General features: G+C 36.5%; 3 protein-coding genes and 1 long non-coding RNA gene across 8 annotated transcripts; 2 read left to right on the top strand and 2 right to left on the bottom strand.

The window, feature by feature from the left end:
- Window positions 1-2509: 2509 nt before the first annotated feature.
- On the top strand, window positions 2510-5995 carry LOC108218627 (elongation factor 1-gamma). Its single transcript, XM_017391653.2, has 7 exons — window positions 2510-2651; window positions 3637-3786; window positions 3871-3931; window positions 4007-4059; window positions 4179-4280; window positions 4370-4871; window positions 5447-5995. Exons 1-7 carry the CDS (start codon window positions 2643-2645, stop codon window positions 5824-5826), a joined length of 1257 nt encoding a protein of 418 aa, XP_017247142.1. The 5' UTR covers window positions 2510-2642; the 3' UTR covers window positions 5827-5995.
- A 644-nt stretch (window positions 5996-6639) lies between these two features.
- Window positions 6640-9549, top strand: LOC135152042 (uncharacterized). 2 transcript variants are annotated; one of them, XR_010291155.1, is made up of 2 exons: window positions 6640-6993; window positions 9303-9549. It is a non-coding gene; the product is annotated as an uncharacterized LOC135152042 (long non-coding RNA). The 2 variants fall into 2 exon arrangements; XR_010291156.1 differs by having other exon boundaries at window positions 6677-6993; window positions 8098-9549.
- Window positions 8129-10534, bottom strand: LOC108218628 (GDSL esterase/lipase At1g71691). The gene is made up of 5 exons (XM_017391654.2): window positions 10090-10534; window positions 9279-9400; window positions 8942-9181; window positions 8596-8845; window positions 8129-8499 (listed from the first exon to the last, which is right to left on the bottom strand). The coding sequence occupies exons 1-5, from the start codon at window positions 10397-10399 to the stop codon at window positions 8279-8281; spliced, it is 1143 nt and encodes a 380-aa protein (XP_017247143.1). The 5' UTR covers window positions 10400-10534; the 3' UTR covers window positions 8129-8278.
- Window positions 10535-12273: 1739 nt separating this feature from the next.
- On the bottom strand, window positions 12274-19207 carry LOC108219448 (protein FAR1-RELATED SEQUENCE 5). Of its 4 annotated transcripts, none has more exons than XM_064091814.1 (4): window positions 18849-19207; window positions 16327-18561; window positions 12881-13274; window positions 12274-12553 (listed from the first exon to the last, which is right to left on the bottom strand). In XM_064091814.1, exons 2-3 carry the CDS (start codon window positions 18523-18525, stop codon window positions 13101-13103), a joined length of 2373 nt encoding a protein of 790 aa, XP_063947884.1. In that variant the 5' UTR covers window positions 18526-18561; window positions 18849-19207; the 3' UTR covers window positions 12274-12553; window positions 12881-13100. The 4 variants fall into 4 exon arrangements, with proteins under 4 accessions (XP_063947884.1, XP_063947885.1, XP_017248398.1 ...); XM_064091815.1 differs by having other exon boundaries at window positions 16327-18556; XM_017392909.2 differs by having other exon boundaries at window positions 13109-13274; window positions 18849-19206.
- Window positions 19208-20541: the final 1334 nt, after the last annotated feature.

Genomic DNA, 20541 nt, shown 5'->3' with positions numbered 1-20541 from the left:
ATGTCCCTGTGTTAATAAAACAAAATACTCATTTGAACCAGAATTTATTATATGATAAATTTATAAGAACATCACAAATGATATAAAAATTATTAGTTAAAATATAAAATTCTAAATAGAAATAATTATAAATATATAGAAAATTAATTATCAAACTTCAATGAGATATTTTTCTTCACTAGAAAATCAGCCAAGTTCCGGTTCTGATTATATTTGTAAAATTATCTTCTTTTTTCTTTTTTTTGGAAAATTTGGTAAAATTATATAATTAAGCAATATCATGGATACTTAAAATCTTACAAGTTCATTATATTTAACATAACCTGTTGTTGTTGATTATTTTTGTTAAGCTATTTTTTGAAATATAATTAAACAATATAGTGAATATTACATAAAATCTTACTGAGTTTGTTAAATTTAACGCAATCTTTTTTTAGTCAACCATTTTACTCCGGATCCTCGTAAATACTCTGCTAGAGCATGTGCGAATATTATGTAAAATTTGCTGAATCTGTAACACATCGTGCTTCGATAATATTGATAAGTTATAATTTAAAAATAATATGCTATTAATATTTTGTTTCACAATAATAAATTTTAGCAAATAAATATTATATTAGTGAAAATTTGAAATAAATTGAATGTCAAACATTTTATGTTTTTATTTTATTTTCCTTTTTCTGAAGTATATGATAAATAATATATACGGTGAGATTAGCTCTATTATAGTATGTATATATTAACCGCTAGTACAAAAATGTTTTTTGCAGCGCCCCTATTGTGTCGGTTCTACCAATCACCGTCACCTAAAAACTTTTCAAGCGTCGGTTCTAATATTAACCGACGCATAAACTTAAATTTCTTACATTTTAGTGTCGGACCAATAAATAACCGACGCCTATAAACTATTTTCTGCGTCGGTTAGCTGAATGAAGCCATGTATTGCTTTATCAGTTGTTGGTAAAATATTGCTTGTGTACTTCTATTTAAATTTCTTTTACATGAATTAAGAATGAGTAGGTTAAGAACATACATATAATATAATATATCAAATTATGCATATATAAACATTGCTTGTGTACTTTTATTTTAATTTCTTTTACATGAATCAAGGATGAGCAAGTTAAGAAAATACATATAATATAATATATCAAATTATGCGTATATATACAAATATTTTTTTTTAAAAAAAAGGACTTTAAGCGACGGCTTTTCAAACAACCGACACAGTAGCTACAACTTTAAGCGACGGCATTTTGGCTACCCGACGCTAAAAACACATCCTTTAGTGTCGGTTTTTTTGCTATGCGACGCCATAAATCATCTTTAAGCGGCGGCATTTTGACCAGCCGACACAATAAGTGTACCCTTTAGCGTCGGCACTTTGACTATGCGACACAAAAAATAACTTTAAGTGTCGGCTAATGTTTCTTTTGCGTCGCCATGGGGTTGATTAATCAGACTTTAAGCGTCGGCTAAACAGCCGACGCAATAATTGCTACCTATAGCTAGAGATGCACAAAAGATCTGTTCGGGCCAGATCCAGACCGGGCCAAAAAAATCCGGATTTTTTTCAAACCAGATCGGGCCGGGCTTTTTTTAAAATCGGGCCGGGCCGGGCCGGGCTTTTCCAAAAATACTAGGCCCGGTTTAGTTATAAAAAGCCCGGATTTTTCAAAAATCCGGATTTTATCCGGGTTTTTTTGAAAATATTAGGCCTGTTTTAGGCCCTCGGGCCGGGCCGGGCCAGACCGGGTTTTTTTCGGATCGGATTTTTCAGATTTTTTTCCAGATCGGATCAGATCGGATTTCAGATTTCGGATTTTTTGAACATCTCTACCTATAGCGTCGCGTTCATATACTACGCTGGAATGCCGACGCTAAAGGCCTAATTTGACCAACGCTAAAAGCCTATTTTGTACTAGTGGATGTTGTATATTAACGAAATCGCTCAGGATGTTGTATATTAACGAAATCGCTCAGATCATTTATTGTCAGCTGTATTCAGTAGGTCCATGTGTTAGGAATCATGGGTCAAGGTACTATTTACATATATAAACCGGAGTCTTCACGGAAACAGCCTCCCTACTCTTCGGCCTAGGGACATGGTCCAGATGTGCTCTATTCGGGATATATTGAGTATGTTTGGTTGGTTATAAGTTAAAAGTAAAGAATATATTATTATTTTAAGTTAATATAAATAAATATATTATTTCTCGAAATTTTGCTTAAACTCTTTAACAGAATACAGTTAACTAAAACTATAGATAATTTTGTATTTCAGAGGGTGTTCGATTTTTAACCGATCTTGTTCCAACTTTTATTTCAAATTACTATAATTTTTATTTTTTTATTATATAAATTATAATAAAAAGATTGCATCTAATATATCTCAACAATTAAATTACTTTAAAATCGATCGTTCTATTTAAAAGGGCTAAAACATACTGTACCTACGGAAGTATAATTATGGGCTTGGTAGAAATCTAGCGTATCAAAGTGGATCGGGCCTTCCAGATCTTGACCGAAAGGCCTGTGTTTCTATATATTAACCCATCCAAATACATTTTCTCACACTCGCATCACACACAAACCCTAAACCCCTTTCATCTCTCGCTACAACGCGGCTGAGTTGAAACGCCATGGCTCTCGTATGTTCTCCTCAGATCTCTCTTTTACTCTTATCTGTTCATTTCTTCTGGTTTTATTCGCTTTTTCTTTGTTTCATTGCTTAAAAGATGCTCACTTTTTTCTACTTTTTTCTTTATATTTTGTTTAGTATGTTCTATAAGTTAGCATCTGTAAATCACAATTAGCAAGTGCTTCACCAGTTGATACTGTATCACATATTGCATAGTTATTATGGATCAATATTTTAAGCTGATCGGGGTTTTCGTCGACAGATTAACTTGAATAAGCAAAAATGTAATTCTTTGTCAAGTAAGTTGCACATGACTTTTGATCGATATATATAAGTAAATGTTATCGTGTCCAATTATGGATGTAGAAATTGGGAATCAGTACTAATCAGTTGAACTACTGATTTAGGATTTATTGGGATTTTTAAATTAATCGGTGTCCAATAAGTAAATATTTTGTTGTTTATAAAATGAATGTTGACTACATCTGGTTAATGCTTTAGTAGTTTAGTTCATCTGGCTTGAACTTTCGGGATTTGTTTGTAACGATTTTCAGATCCTTGGTTCTTGTATTGAATATCAGTATGGGATGTTAGTTTTCTGGAAAAATATATACGATTCAGTTTATCGAGTTCAATTGCTAATAGTAGTTTAATGGTTTATCAAAGTCTTCTTTAAGTTGAAAATGGGAAATTTGCGATTGTTGGAGTCTTTATGCCCGTGTGATGCTTGAACAAATGGTAGTTCCCCCAAGTTCTATGCAGCACTTGAACTTGTTGTACCCTGTGTTCTGTTTTTGCAAGTTTCACAAACATACAACTTAATTTTGTAGGTTTTGAGTGAATATATGGGGTAAAAATAGTCAAACTAGTGGAATCCTTTAGGGTGATTATGTGTTAATTTTAAACATAACATATGATTTGTGTATTGACATATAAGTGATGTATGACATGTGTGTAGCACTTTCTGCAACTGTAATGATGTGTTCTGCTTTCAGATTTTGCATGCTGGAAATGGAAATAACAATGCTTGGAAAGCACTCATAGCAGCAGAATACTCTGGTGTGAAAGTCGAACTTGCTAAGGATTTTCAGATGGGTGTATCAAATAAGACACCTGAATTTTTGAAAATGAATCCAATGGGAAAGGTGTGTCCTATTTTTGAATAATATGGCTGATTACATTTCCCAGGATTTGATTTTTCATCTGTAACAGAAAATTATATATTGTAGATTCCAGTGCTTGAAACCCCTGATGGTGCTGTTTTTGAGAGTAATGCCATAGCACGTTATGGTGAGTCTACTTTGCTCTATTGATTATTAAGTGTATTACCCTGCTCTAATTGTAGTCTCTTACTGCTTTGTACAGTTGCCCGTTTGAACCCTGACACTGCTCTTTTCGGATCTTCACCAATTGATTATGTAGGTCACTCTGTTACCTATCATGTGGTCTTTTTATGCTATATTTGCCCAAATAATTTTAGTTCATTATTATTTATTATTTCCATATGCTTCTTAAATCTCCTATGCTGTATTTATAGGCCCGTGTTGAGCAATGGATTGATTTTGCATCTCTGGAGCTTTACACGAATCTATCTCGATGGGGATATCCACGAATGGGTTATGGTGTATACCTTCCTCCTGTAAGTCAAATATCCTTCTTCCCTTGATTTAGTATCGCTCAGAGGTTATTTATTTATTTATTTATTGCGACACGTATGTAAACCCAAAGGTTGAAGAAGCTGCGATTGCTGGATCGAAGAGAGCACTAGGAGCCTTGAATACCCATCTTGCTTCCAACACGTACCTTGTTGGGCATAGTGTCACCTTGGCTGATATTATTATAACATGCACCTTGGCTTTTGCATTTAGTCGATTACTGACCAAGAGTTTCACATCGGAATTTCCACATGTTGAGAGGTATTTTTGGACCATGGTTAATCAACCAAATTTCTCCAAGATATTGGGTGAGATCAAGCAGACAGATTCAGTGCCCCCTGTTCCCTCAGCAAAGAAGGAAACTGCAAAGCCCAAGGCCAAGGATGAACCTAAGAAGGAGGTAAAGAAAGAAGCAGTGAAGCCTAAAACTGAAGAGGTGGTTGAAGAAGACGAAGCACCCAAGCCAAAGGCAAAGAATCCACTGGATCTGCTTCCTCCTAGTAAAATGATACTAGATGATTGGAAAAGACTATATTCTAACACTAAGACCAACTTCCGCGAGGTTGCTGTTAAAGGTATATCTATCTTGCAATTTTTGTTATGATTAGGTTATGTTAGATTTTGGCAACCCTTGTCAATAAAGATTAATGCTGAAGGCATTGTTTGCATGAATGTGATCTTTTCCATGAATGTTGTGTGTCTCTGTTGGTGTGGTCTTTCCAGTCCCATATTTGCCTCTTTCTACTCTTCGTTTTGAGGTTCACAATTTTTTTACAGTGTTATGTCATAGTTATAAATAATTTGAACCATCCAAAAATTTTGTGATTTTAGTATTGCAGATGACAATGATATTGTTTCATGTTGTATATAATATATTGCCTTTTGATGTGGTATATACACAACACTTGCCTTTATTTTCTGTGAAATATATATTTATGCTTTTTACCATTCCTAGTCATGGTTCTCTTTACTATGTATGAGGTATATGCTTTATTTGTTATAATGTAAATTTTATGACAGGAGTCTTATGTGCAATTATGAATCTATCTGAATTAGTATGATCTAATGTGATGTTACGTAATATGATTAGTACTGAGATAATATAGGAGTATGTCTTGAATTTGATCCATATATTTTGCCTTATGTGCAGGATTCTGGGATATGTATGATCCTGAGGGCTACTCTCTTTGGTTTTGTGACTACAAGTACAATGATGAGAATACCGTCTCATTCGTGACTATGAACAAGGTGGGTGGATTTCTGCAGCGTATGGATCTGGCACGGAAGTATGCATTTGGTAAGATGTTGGTTATTGGTTCGGAACCACCGTACAAGGTCCAGGGACTGTGGCTTTTCCGCGGGAAAGAGATCCCCAAATTCGTAATGGAGGAGTGCTACGACATGGAGCTTTACAACTGGACAGAGGTTGATATCACTGATGAAGCTCAGAAGGAGCGTGCTAGCCAGATGATAGAAGATCATGAGCCTTTTTATGGTGAGGCTCTATTGGATGCCAAGTGTTTCAAGTGATTCTTGATGTGAACTTCATCATTTTTGTTTAAAATAGAACTGTCTTCTAAAATTTTACTGTCTTCTAAAACTTTTGTTTTAAGCTTAAAATACTTTGTACTTGTGTGTCTGCCAAATGTTATTGTGTTCCTTCTCAAGGAGATTTAATTCTATCTTTATTTCTGGCCAAGGTGGTGGTGGACTGCTGGTTGTCTTTTGCTGGCCTGCTTGTAATCTTAGTACTACATCTAACGTCTCAGTATTTTTAGGAAATAGTACTATTTATATTTTTCAAATCAACTAAAACATCTGTTTTCTGAACAATGTAGTCAAAAGGGCAGGGGGGTTGATATTTTAGTATAAGAAATACCATAGTTCCCAAAGAAAGATCCCAATTATTTTTTTCCAGAAATTGATATATCAAGCTGCCATTGATAACTCTCCTGCTAATACAATGTTCCCCATATATGTGCCTTTTGGGAGTCAAGTGCAAGTTCCTCCTGATTATAAATAGGATCTTTCTAGTGTGTGTCCAACAACTACTTTTTATTGAGATGGAGGATTTTTACTAGTCATGATTTTTGTGACACTAGAAAATCCGTTGTAAATATATTGCCTGATCATTGCCTTGACTGCATTGGAGATGGTATTTACTAGTGGGGTCCTGTTTCTTGACAAACAGTTGTGAGGGAACATTTAACCAACACATGGCTTCCCAGTCGTTGGATCAACGATCCAACGGTTGGCAACAATCCAACGGTTGGGACAAAAAAAAAAAATTTAATCGATCTGGTTGTTTTTTTACGCGGATTGAGTGGGTTGGGCTTGCTTTCCGTGGTTATTTTACGTGGTATAGGTTTCTTGATCCGCTGAAAAAAAACGCGGACGTGCTGATAAACCCCACTCTCTAAACTGTCCTTTCCCTCATTCCCGCCGGCATCTCTTTCTCGGTCTCTCTCGCCGGCGTCTCTTTCTCGGTCTCTCTCGCCGAATGGACTTAACTGTAACCTCAAGAAGGCCTTGTTTCGTTGAAGAAGACGATGGTCTTGTTTCTCTTGCTGACATGAAGGCTGATTTTACTGGATCTCCACCCAAATCAACCATAACCAACCCAACCAATTCATCTCAAGGCATGTGTATTACTCAAAGAAAAGCACTCGGTGATAACAAAGACATCTTCATTTACAGGTTTGTAATCAAAGCTTTAATCTTTTTGATCTGGGTTCGCTTAAATCAGCGAAAAGATGATAAATCAATGGTTGAATCTGAGTGATAATATCCGTCCGTCCGTGTTTCTTTTCAGCGGATCTAGATACCCGTACCGCGTATAATAACCACGGAAAGCAGGTCCGGTCAGTCAATCCGTGTAAAAAACCAACGGATCAATTAAAATTTTCTTTTTATCTCGACCATTGAATTAACGATCCAACAGCTGGGAAGCAATGTGTTGGTTAAATATTCCCTGACACACGGTGTCAGGGAAAAGGACCCTTACTATTGATAAAAATCTAGGAAGCATAAGATAGTGGGAACTATCGTTTAATTTAAGAAAGTTCTTCAACTTGATCTAATACCTGATAGTTGGTAAACTAGCATTGCTTTTTAAGGATTTCGGTTATATGGCTGATAGATTGATTATTTTAAATAAAAAGACATAATTGATTCAGGAAAAAAGATATATTTATATTTGATTAATTAAATGAGTCATTGGAGATTACAAGTACGATGTAACATAAAAAAAAACTTTTAATGGATCTTTTAGTCTGTGCATATTGATACATACGAGTAATTTTTTTTGATTTAGATGATAGATTTTAATTTGCAGAGATTTGTTTGTATATATTATTAGACCAATGAAAAATCGCCATCAAGAATTGGTTTTTGGTGTCCATGAATACACTACAAAAACCAGTACTTCATTGAATATGTTAAAAGATGGCCTTAGGGGGACAGAAACCAAGGGAAGGTTGGTGTGTTTGTGAACCTCCGGGAAAGTAACCTTGTGCTCCCCGTGCTGTTTGAAAATTCGATCTACAAGTTTGGATTTTGAGTTCATAAATAAACCATGTCAAGAGTACCACCGGGGTTGCAAATTTTTTAGCTGAAATTAATCTAATGTGTGAATATTATGTGGAAAAATTGACACATATTTGAAGAACATACAAAGAGTTATAGTGTTTCAACCTTGTAAATTGATTCATGTTAAGATCGAACTTGTAGATTTAATGCCTTCCCCTTATAGAGAATTATCTCATATCAGGAAAATTAATATTTGTCTCGTATATATGTCAGGATCATTCCATCCTATGATACCCAGGCAATCTTGTCAAAAACAACATTTAACATAATAGAAAACACTACAAATGCGAAATCTGTCTACAAAAACCTCCAAATTCTGGAAATATTAGTAGCTGAAATTATAATAGCAGCACAGGCTGCACATTGCGCGATTTCTCTGGTGTCTCCAAATCTGTCAGAGATCGGCAAGCTGCTGGATGTTGATGGGAGAAACAACATCTTGATTCCCATTGAAAGCCTTCCTTGCCATTAGTACATTCACCGCTTCTGTTGGATGGAATGCATCCCAGAACACGTATTGATCCCTGTTTGAGCACGGCTGCTGCATGGGGAGGCATGTAATCTGTCCATTGTTCTTGCCTATACCACAGCACCCGCGGTCTAGAACCGTGAATCCTGCATAGTCATGTAACAACGGTGTTATACATAGTCTTCCAAGACCCTTGCTAGCACATTGATAGATTTAAACGTGTTAGGCTGAGGGAAATTTACCATAGGATCCAGGGTTGGCGAGGATGTCTTGGATCATGTTGTGAATGTCGATGAAGGTTATTCTTGCACCGGGAAGATTGGTGTTCAAATTATTGATCATTGTCTTGGTGTTGGCATTGAAAGGTAAAACTAATTGGTTCACATCCTCTGAGCACTGATCGTTTGCACTCTGTGAAAGAATGCTCGGTATACAACCCATTAGTCCAAGCCCTGCTATGATAACCTTCCGCGCTCCAAGAGTGTAAAGTCTCTGCAGCAGCAAAAACGCCATAAAAAATTTGATCAAGACCTTTTCCATTTTTCTTAAACAAGAACAGAGGTATTATAAAAAAATTTATGATCTTACAGTGAGTTGGGCTGTGTACTGCTGAACCAAGAGATCCGCGAATTGTGGACCATTATATTGATTCTTTGTCGGATAGTTGGGCATTAGGTAGTTGTTCAAGTAGTCATTGCTGCCCATTCCAACAAAGAAGATGCACCTTGATAGCTGTTGTGCTAGATTCTCTGCTCCGACTCGTGCTCTGATTTGAGTCAGCGAATGCTCAAAGTTCTCAAGCTGTCTGTTGAATGGTATCCTACCAACCTAACAACAAAACATTGAAAATGATACTAATGAAATTCTCATTGTTAGCTTGTCATTAGTTGATAAGTAGGTAACATTGTTGTTGTTTGTTGCTCACAAAGTTTCTTCCTGTGATATCAAGAATTCCAGCTGCAGCAGAAGCATAATTAACACCATGGAGCATATCATCGGTTGAAGCTTCAGAGTATGCAGGTACCAGAGGTAGTCCCAGTAGATCAGCTGCATGATGAAAATTATTTTGTAATTAGATTTGAAGGCATAAACAAGTGTGGGCACATCATTCTCCTCACATCTGTGAGTTTAGCATAAGGTGAATCATGGTTTCAATTCCGAAGCAAGTTTGTGAAATGAGCATTTTACTTATCATATGAGTCCTCTTACTATTTACTACATTAGATTTGGTGGAAACGTCAAGTACACATTGCTAGCAGCATCTAAATAAGCACCAAGAAATGAGCCGGCTCAATTAGTGCTACAGAACTTTAATTAGTTGAAATTATTAAAATTACAGAGTTTTTGGTTCAGTTTGGGTCTCAGTGTAAGTTCACTTATCTTTATCTAGCTATACGAGAATACGAGCAAGTTAAATTCAGGGAGTGAGGGAGAGGAAGGGAGGGGGAGAGGGGGAGAGGGGGAGAAGGAGAGGGAGGGAGGGAGGGAGGGAGGGAGGGAGAGGGGGAAGAGAGAGAGGGAGGTAGAGTAATGGGAGGGAGAGGGGGGGAGAGGGAGAGAGAGAGACAGAGAGAGAGGGAGAGAGAGAGAGAGAGAGAGGGAGGGAGGGAGGGTGAGAGAGAGAGGGGAGAGAGAGAGAGACAGAGAGAGAGGGAGAGAGAGAGAGAGAGAGCGAGGGAGGGAGGGAGGGTGAGAGAGAGAGAGAGGGAGGGAGGGGAGAGAGAGAGAGAGAGTACCAATTTCATCAACCATAGTGTAACCATTAGAAAAACGACCAGTAGGACCCCCCTTGAAGTCAATCCCATAAGGGTAATAGTTAGCCTTGGCTAAAGAAGCCAGATTATTGTTATTCCCATTGTCAATCAATGAATCTCCAAAGACGAACATAGCAGGAACCATCTCTCTTGTTGCTGCAGCTTGTGGTGCAACATCATAATCATCTCCCACCCCTTGCCCCCAAACCCCCACATTGACATTGCAAATGTACATGAATACCACTGCCCTCAACAACACATGCAACCAAGAAAACTTCAGGTACTTGCCCATTGTGTGTGAGTGAATATTGGTGTGTGTACGTAAGTGGAAGACAAGCTTATATATAATACACTACTACTATGCAATAGCCAATGAATAGTGAAGGTGATGAGAGAAGAGAAGTGAGGTTCAATAAATAAAGTGCATGGGATAGGACGGATGGACTGAGGAACAAATGTAAATGCATTCACCTGTAAATTTCCTTAGCAGTAAATACCCCTCTTTATTTCCCACATGCATTGCCCACCTCTTTCTTCTTCTGTGTAGTGTCTTCCAATGCTTGCTCGAAAATATTGCTCCCCTTTATAAATTCAACGACTGAACCAGAATTTACAAGTCGTTCTATAAATATTTAGTGGCGGAAGCAGGAAATGTTAATAGGGCTAATCAGTAACACAATTAGAAAAAGTCTTTGTAAATTCAGTGACAAAACCAGAATTTACTGGTCGTTCTATAAATATTCAGTGGCGGAAGTAAAAAATGCTAGTAGGGGTAATCCGTAACACAATTAGAACAAAAAGTGTCAACTTGGACTTGAAAATTAGTAGAAAGTAAACTCATGCCCTCAAAAATCACTCTTAGTCTTGAAGAAGATAGTGTAAAAATTGGGAAATTCTTTCTCTGAGCACTACCGTAAACGATTACAACTTGATAATGTTTCATATTTCCCGTTCCGCCGATTGAGCAAGTTGCAGTGAAGCTAGGTTAATTAATAGGAACATGCGGAAGCGGGTTATCTTTCATTGCTTCTGTATTTATTTATTGTGTAAATGAATGAGTCAACTGAGTGCAAGTACATTTATGTTGGTTTCAGGCATGCATTCAGTCCACCATCATATCTTGTCATCAATCTTTGCCACCTTCAATTTACAATCAAACTACAATATTGCTCAATTTTCATTTTTATAACGCATCGATTTTTATTCGGACAATATTTTCAACTCTCGACCTCATCTTCAGTCTATGCGTTACGTGCAATTGGTGTTTTCGCAATAATATACTGTACTGTACACACATGACTTTGCTGTGTAAAAGTCTCTCTCGCTTTCAACGGTGATCAGTGATTCAGTATTCAGTACTGTCGCTCATCTTTCCATAAGAAATTGATAGCGCCAAATTTATTACTCGGTCTGTACTCTTTTACAATCCAATAAGTGACATTCTCGTTTCTTGATGCAATTTTTTAATACAAATATTTTATCAGGTTGTCAACTATAGAATTAAAGCCAGTTTTGGATTAGCTGTTGGCCGTTATCTTTTACAAACTAATGCATTTTTTTGCCAAAAAGGAAGTAGATCTTGCTTTATCTGCAAGAGAGAGAGTTGGCGGGAGGGAGAGATGGGGGAGGGGGTCGGCAATTTTGGGCAACAAGTCGTGTTCATGTCAGCAATCGGGTCGATTTCAGATCAAGCTAAAATCACTTAAAATTGAATAAAATTGAAAATTGAATTTATTAGAAATGAAATTCTAATTTCGGGTCCATTTTGTGTCAATCGGGTGATTTTCAGATCACTTTCGAGTTTTGTCTCAGTAAATCGGGTTGCGGGTTTGGGTTCAGGTCTGATATTGCCACCCCTGACGGGAGAGAGAGAGAGAGAGAGAGATTTATATATGGGGGTTTAACTGTATTTCTTAGGGGTTGGGACTTGCTAAAGATAAGTAGTGCTTTTTTTAACGAGTAACATGTTAGTTGGAAGATGGTAGATGCAGTACGCGTAATACTACAATGAAGACTCTGCAGACACAGTTACTGCATCCATGATGCTCCGCCAGAGAAGGCTGTTGGTTTTGTATTTCCACTGCACAGTCCCAGGTATAACTTCTTTTTCTATAAGGCTCCTACCAAATTACCAAACTACTTGCGCTGTCCAAATTAATATCCTCATAAAAGAAATATACCAGTGGATCTACCCTGCTCATTGAGACATTATATGCACAATAAAAAGGAAAAGAAATGACAGTACTATTTCATGTACAAGCATAAAGTCAGTAATCAGCATCTTGACTAGCACCTTTTCATCTATTCTGAATCAAAAAAAAAAAAAAAATAGAGACAGGGATCCTTGGTCGGAAAAGATAGAGGTATAACGGGATATCGCTGTTGGTTAAGTATCACTCTCCTCGATGACCCAAAGCTCAGAGCATGTCACCAGAAAAGCTCTCAGCTGTAAAAAAAAAAAAAGGGGGCTTGAGATTAACATCTCGGACAAACCAGTGGATAAACCTGGGGTCAGTGACAATAAAACAGTGCAACGGAATGAGCAAGTCAATATGCTTGACTTAATTTAAGCTTGGTCAATATGCATATGTTCTTTCCTAGTTGAAAGAAGATCTCTAGTAAATATTTGCCTCTGCACAGATATTTGATACAGACGCTATCACACTCCCAGAACATTTCAAACTATAGTTTGCTATTAACTATTGGGGGGGGGGGGGGGGGGGGGGGGGGGCGGGGGGGGGGGGTTACAATTATCAGAAAGTTACATACTTACTTCTTCCCCTTAAAATTTATATATCGCAAGACTACTTCAGTTGAAAGATACAACCAATCTAGCCTTCCAAACCACACTACTCCTAGACATCTTGAAAGGGAACTAGTTCAAGTTTCGGAATGTGGATGGAGTACATAACTAGGCATGAAATTTCCTTTATCAAAAAACTGTAAGCCACAACTTCCCTCGCTGGAGAACAATAAATAATCATGTGATATCATTACATACCGTTTCTCATGCTAAGCTTTATGTTTTCAACTTTGAGCGAGAGCTCTTGTTTGTGTTGCTCAATATTCTGAAGCACTGAAAACAGGTTCACCCTATAAAATTCAGACTTCCTATTTGCGCTGTCCAGTTCTTCAGTAAGTTCTCGAATCTTCCTGTCCATGTCATCCTACAACATAAGACACAAAACTCTCGATTATAAATATGTTATTGTAATTTTAAAGAAGAGTATGAATTAATCCAAGTAAATACATAACGTGGAAAATCCTGCTAGAATGAGCTCGTGAAATCGATAGCAATCATGATCAGTATTATCATACAGACTCAGAAATTACTGAAGACAGGTTATCAATATTTAACACAATCAATACAGACATAATATGTATATTCACTACAGAGTAATCATTTGTATTGCCTTAGGAATATTAATGATCATTTAAATACTGAACAGAACTAAAACACAAAAGTTATTGAGTGCCGATTATGAATATGTTCATCACAAGTACGGTTTTTTTTTATTCATAAGAATGCATTTTATCATTAAAAAAAAAAAAAACAAGTATCCATTCTATCACTAAGAGCAAGCAACATAAAGCACAAAAGAGCATTCTACAATCTGGCACTTCTGCCTGCTTTCGAGTTTCAACAGATGCAGTCTCCTTTTTCCACATTAAATGTTGTACTTCATCAACCTCACAATCAATCTCCACAAACATATTAAATGGACAGTTAAAAGAGCCATGTGACTATCACCAAGGTACAAATAAGTTCATGTTGATCAATGGAATTATTATTTGACCATGGGATTCATGGGGGCATTTTCTTCAAAAGACCCAAGTTCTTTGATTTGCGAGGAAATAGAAGTCGAAGAAAGTTTACAGTAATACATTCTGCATTAAAAGTAAACTTTCATATTTTTCCACTGATTTCTTTCCAAGATAAATGCAAGTGTGCGATAGTAATATTGGATATGGTTAATCTAGACTAGTAAGCATTCATCCATGTGTACTCGACAGAACCAGGAGACATCACTGGAAAAAGTCAAGTCCACTTAATAGATGGAGATCAGCATTGGCCATAGTCCATATTTTTGAAGATTTGAAGGGCTATCTGTATCATCTTGCCAGAGAAGCTGTGGAAGAACCAGTAACCATAAAATTTCTGCTGCAGAACGCTCAGGCCTCAATAAACATTGTCTATTGATTAATTAACTTTGAGGGGTTAATGAAGGCCTAAAGTTGGATTCAAGTAATATGCTCCTGGTACTTTTGGATCTCGCATACAAAATGTACAAAATAGTATATGGAAATAAAGAAACTTTACATGATAATAATATGCAAGCTGAAGATCAGAGCGTCCAACTCCCTATTTGAGAAATCTTAGGATCCTAGGATGTGATTGTAAATATAAATATAAGTGCTGTGAGCAAATTACTTATTTTAAACATAGATTTGGTATAAACTTGTTAACGTCTTATATTAGTAATCATTTATCCAAAGAAGACCTGTATGCGCTAATAATTATTTTTAAATAAAATTAAGAAGGAAAACAACTGTGTAAGGGCCAGTGTTAATGAAGGCAAAAGCGCAGCGAACTCAAGGGGTGAAGCGCGGGCTTTTGTAAACAAAGCACACTATATTAATTAATATAAATTTTTATATATTAAGATAATTGGACAAGCTAATTACTATTTATAAACTCAAAAGATATAACTAGGCCCATGTGCCATGGTACTTAAGTATGTTTAGAAGTGGATAAAATGCATTGACCACTTGTGCATCGAAGATTTGTTGCTATTTAAGAAGTCTTGTACCGGTGCTTTGTTCAGCCATTTACACAAAAGCGCGCTTTTTATAGCTTTTTTGCGCTTTGGGCTTCAGCATTAAGCGCACATAAAGCGGGGCTTTTGTATTTGCTCTGCGCTTCGGAAAAGCAAAACCCAATAGGTGCGCTTTGCTGCGCTTTTCACTTAAAGCATCACTTTATGCACGCTTTTGATAACCATGATAAGGGCGGAAGAACATCTAAAAAATCAGAAATAAACATGAAGAACAGAAAAGGATTCTCATCAGTATCAAATTCTCTTTATTGACTAGGTGTCTTCTCTACTTAAACCAAAGATACTTTAGAATATATGACTTTGGCTGGCTAATGTCGTTATATTGCAACTTTGTTAATAGAGTTTAGATATTATTAATGTTATAGTATCAATATGTATCACAAATATGCTATAAATGTATATAATTGCATATAAACATGGCATATTCATAATTCATGCTAAACAACAAAAGATAACCTTTAATTAAAATTAGCACCCAACTTACTTTCTATTATTTATTTGTATAGTTATATGTGTACATGTATAGACATTATATTCTATTTATTTGTTTGTATAGTAATATGTATACATGTATAGACACCTATATAAACGTGGGACATGCATCCAAATCTGCTCATCTCAGAAGTCATTATTTTAGCAATCCTTACAAGTCCTCGAGTGTCTTATATGGGTTCTTCCAAAGTAGGTGACCTAATGACCAAGAAGTCAGTCATGAACAGAGAATGTTAGATAGGAACCGTAATCCAAGTGATCCAGGACCGACACAGAAGGCCTAAAGAAACATGGGTCAAACAGTACCTTAATTCTTGGAGTCTTGGACCTAAATGTAGATAAATGTGTTTCTTCATATTATTATCATGGTGAAATTAATGATAAGATTCACACTAATTATGGCCTCAAGGTTGTACCTGCACAGCACCAACAGTGACTATATTTTGGTATCTAACAGACTTCTATCGATTTGATTTTCTCTGTTTACGGGTTATAATGGTGTCTAACATTAGATAGGTTATATACTTCATACTTGCTAGTTGCTACATTTTTCGAACAAAATTCAAGAAACGGCAAGAAAAAATTTACTCCCTCCGTCCCACTCATTTGTCCTCATTTCCTATTCTGCTTGTCCCAAAACTATTGTCCACATTTAGTAAATATGGTAAAATAATTATTAGTTATGTTATATATGAAAACAATACATCTTTTTAATGACTATCAGCTTATTTGATTTGAGTGAATAAAAGGTGAATTTCTAATTGTGAGACAGAATGAGTGGGACGGAAGTTGTAAGATTTTCCATCAGATCTAACATGTATAGCAACCATATATTACATGCAAAATAATTAACTTCATACAGGAGAAGCACCAGGATGAAGAAAATCACCTCAGATAGTTGTTGACCCATGCCTCCGTCGTGATTCCAAGTGCTATGAGTTTCTCGACTTGACAAATCTTCCTTGTCACGCCCACTCTTTGTTGCTATTTTCCCCTCATTCTTAATGGCAAAAGCAACTCTATTAGAAGCCTCTTGTAGAGCATCTAATGCCACATTGTAAGTATCAACTGATTCTGCACCTTCATCCACAAATTTAAAGGCTTCATGGCGTAGATTATTATATCGGAAAATATGAGACTCCAAATAGCTGCTATATGTGTTAGTGGAACGCTCTTCCAAAATAATACTGCTTTTCGCGTTAATTGTCCATCTTTTCAAAACATAATGAGATGGAAGAGTAAGAACATTTGTAACTCTAAAGACAGCCAGCACATGCCTACAAAGAAGACCGGAGAACTCAAACATCTTGCAGCTACATTTAGCTCTCATACCTAGGACATTAAATTTAACATAGTTTGCTTTATGATTCTCCCCATATTTTGCGACCTGGTAAGTCGTGATTTCTCCATCGTCCTCCACTTTTGAAGCCATATAAGTAAGAGTCCCAACTAGCTCCTCCTGAAATCTTGTGAATAATTTTCTTGTGTACAACTCAGATGCTTGTTTCTCCATTGGAGAAGGGGTCCTCAAAACAGGAGAACCCTTCATCGTGTCATAATCAGCTTTTACTTCTTTCTCATTTCGACTCTCCAATGCTTTTTCATATAATTTAAAGAATTGATTTAAACTAGTTGAAGCATTCACATACCCATCGAAATAAGAGTTCATACTATCACTGCGTTGGGTTATAGACATTTCTGCAAAAAAACTATCACGTATATATACTAGCACCCATTGCCGGCGAACAGAGTATAATGTTTGAAGCCATTCATGATCCTTGAGATCATACTTATCAACTAGAGAAAACCAGAAAGACTCAAACTCATCGACCGAATCAGTCAAGTTCACACATTTATGGAAGTCTGCTTCAAAATTTGGATGTTGAAGAAACATATGGGACAACTTCTCTTGGCATTTCTTCAAAATGTGCCATTTGCAGAAACGATGACGGGCCTGCGGAAATACCTGCTTGACAGCTGAACCTATCAATGCATCATAGTCTGTTGTAATTGATACTGGAGGACGTCCGGACATCGCAGTAAGCCATGTCCTAAATAGCCAGATAAATGATAATTCTGATTCAGTTGTAAGGAAAGCACACCCAAACAACACTGGTTGTCCATGATGATTCACCCCGGTAAAAGGTGCAAAAGGCAGGCGATATCTATTCGACCTGTAAGTTGTATCAAATGTCACGGTATCACCAAAATAAGTGTAGTTTGTCCTTGCCTTTGGATCAGCCCAGAAAACATTACCAGTAAATTGTTCTTCATCGCCCTGCACCGCATAGAAGAAGGATGGGTTATCTGCATGCATTTGTCTCAAATAATCCAAAAGCAGCTGAATGTCACCTTCTGAGCTTTTTTGGCGGTTATTTCTCATGTAATTCCTGCAGTCCACCTCGGTGAACCCAACTTTGCTTATACCTCCATATTCTTTAATCAAGGCTGACATGATACGGCGAGGACCCATTCCAGCTGCCTGCAAGGTGTCAATCAATGTCTTAGCAGGACCTGAAATTTGCCGATGGGAACGTAAGCAATGAACTTGGTCAGGGGGTACCAACTCATGATTGTGCTCCTTAACGAAACTTGAAACAACCCATTTTCCAGAGTCTTCTTGTATCTTCACAGACAGTGCTGCTTTGCATCCCACTCGGGTTATAGTGCGAGGACGTTTGATCTCCCTATCCTTGGTGCGCTTTTCATTTAAATTACGGAACCCTTCTTTGGCACAAACAAATGACCGCTGAATAATTGCCCCATCCTTCCTCGACCGCCGGGAAGAACTAACCCGCGTACTAAAGCCAACACGCCTGGCGTACGAGTTATAAAATGCTTTGGCAGCCTCTTCGGATTCAAATTCCATTCCCTCATAAGGCTCAAGGTCCGGGTCTCCCAGAGGGACAAACAGCTGTCCAGCGCCAACCCCCAATAAACCAATAAACCCCGTTCCATTCGCAGGTGAGCTATTGTCCATATCTTCGTCAACATCATTAAGAGTATTTTCAATATCCACCACAACATCATCTCCCACACTTCCACCCCCCAAACCTATATCCATGTTTCTCCAATGCATATCTTCCATACATGAACCATTCTACATTTGATCCCACAACCTATACTGTTTCCAAAAATTCCAATTCATCATTCTGAAAAACATTACTAAAAGCGGAAAAGAAAACAACTTTAACCACATACATACAACACCCAATTTCAAAACACAAAATGCTTCAATAAACTGCAACAAAGTAAGCACTTTGCAAATAAGACTCTTCAATATAACAGCTAAAAATCCTAAAAACAATGCAAAAAATATACAAACGGTCAACTTTACATATGCAACACTAAAAATGATACACACAGTTAACCTAGAGGCGTGAAGTTTAGAACAGAAATAGAGTAACTAACCATGAATAAAATTATCGCCTGTTGGGTGAATAATTACATTTACGATGAGAAGACTCACTGAAATGTGGAATTAGAACATTCACTTCTAGGGTTCGCGAAGGTGTCTTTTTGTATATATGTTACATTGGGGGTAATTAACAACTTTTTGGCAAAGTTAAAATCAGGGTTTAGGGCTAATTTGGAGTATGATTCTGGTAGTGTTCAATTCATATTGCACTTCGGAACAGCGAGAGGGAGAAGAAAAAGAGGGGTGATCTTCTGCGCGGCGTTGTTGTATAGGCCCGATATACGGTGTTTTTCTATATGGAATAACTATATTAAAAGCTGAGCTTGGTAAAGATTTTACATGTAAATTTTATCTGAAATTTTTACATTGCTTAACGTTCATCTTTGATTTGTACTCCATGGTTCTTGATGAAATATATATTGATGGGACCAGGTCCCTGGCATACGGCTGCCAGGGACTGGTTAAACAACAATCCATTTCCTGGCCGTTGGATGCATATCCAGCGGCCAGGATCTTATTAAAAGTTTAATGTGTCCAGCGCTTTTTTAGCGCTGGACGTGGGAATCCCTGTCCAGCGCTAAAAAAGCGCTGGACACATTAAACTTTTAATATGATCCTGGCCGCTGGATATGCATCCAACGGCCAGGAAATAGGCTGTTGGTTAAGCGGTTGCTGTGGACCGCTACCCTATATTGATTTACTATAAAATATGTGTTTAGTTGATATATTCTTCTCAAAAGGAGATTTTTAGTTATGTAAAAATATTATAAAAATGTTATTATTATTTTTATTGGGGAGAACTAAAGAATAACCGTAACTCGAGAAAAATTTAGGCCGCAATTATGTTTCGATTCGAAAGCACCGGATATGATAATAGAGAGTCAAGTGGTCCAATCATGTATCGATTCGAAAATATTATAAAACAATTCAGACCACAATTATGTATCGCTTTAAAAACACTTAATGATACTCAGATCGTTTAAAAAAAATAATGATACTCACATATTTTTAATTTAAACCCTGATTTAATATAACTTTTTATTTGAATACTAAACACTGATTTCAAAAACGTATTTGTTATGCATAAATAATAGTATGATTTTGTTTTGACTACACACTCATAATAATTGTATCTTAGTCTCAACTCGGTCACACCTAAATCATCCATTATTTCTTGTCGGTTATTGTTACAACAATGACGAATTTTTTTTAATTTTATTTCTCTTTTAGCACATTTTCTAGTGGACATATAAATAACACATTTATAATCTTTCTTAATTTACATGATCGATCGAGCAGAAAAATTGTCAAAATCTTATTCTCAAAATGTTATATGAGTAGGTTTTTTTTTATATTTTATATGTTGGATTCTTAATCCCACAATAATGAAATATCTTTTCATTTAGATGATATCCAGAATTGATTGTGACGAAATATGATACATATTAACATGTATATAATAGAATATTAATATATAAATATAAATAATAAAAATTATATTAGAACATACGATCATTAATGACAATTAAATGAATATAATAAAATAATAATTATTTGGATTGTATATCAAGAAAAGGGGTATACTTTTATAACATTAGTTTTATAGTCGTCAGTTGTATTGAAAATGAGAGGAAGAAAAATAAAATTGGGAGAGATTATGAAAATATGCTGAAAAGAGTGAATAGG

Source organism: Daucus carota, chromosome 4 (assembly GCF_001625215.2).
Source record: "Daucus carota subsp. sativus chromosome 4, DH1 v3.0, whole genome shotgun sequence".
Taxonomy (NCBI): domain Eukaryota; kingdom Viridiplantae; phylum Streptophyta; class Magnoliopsida; order Apiales; family Apiaceae; genus Daucus; species Daucus carota.
Note: the sequence above shows the minus strand (reverse complement) of the source record. Positions and strands in the feature narration are given on the sequence as shown.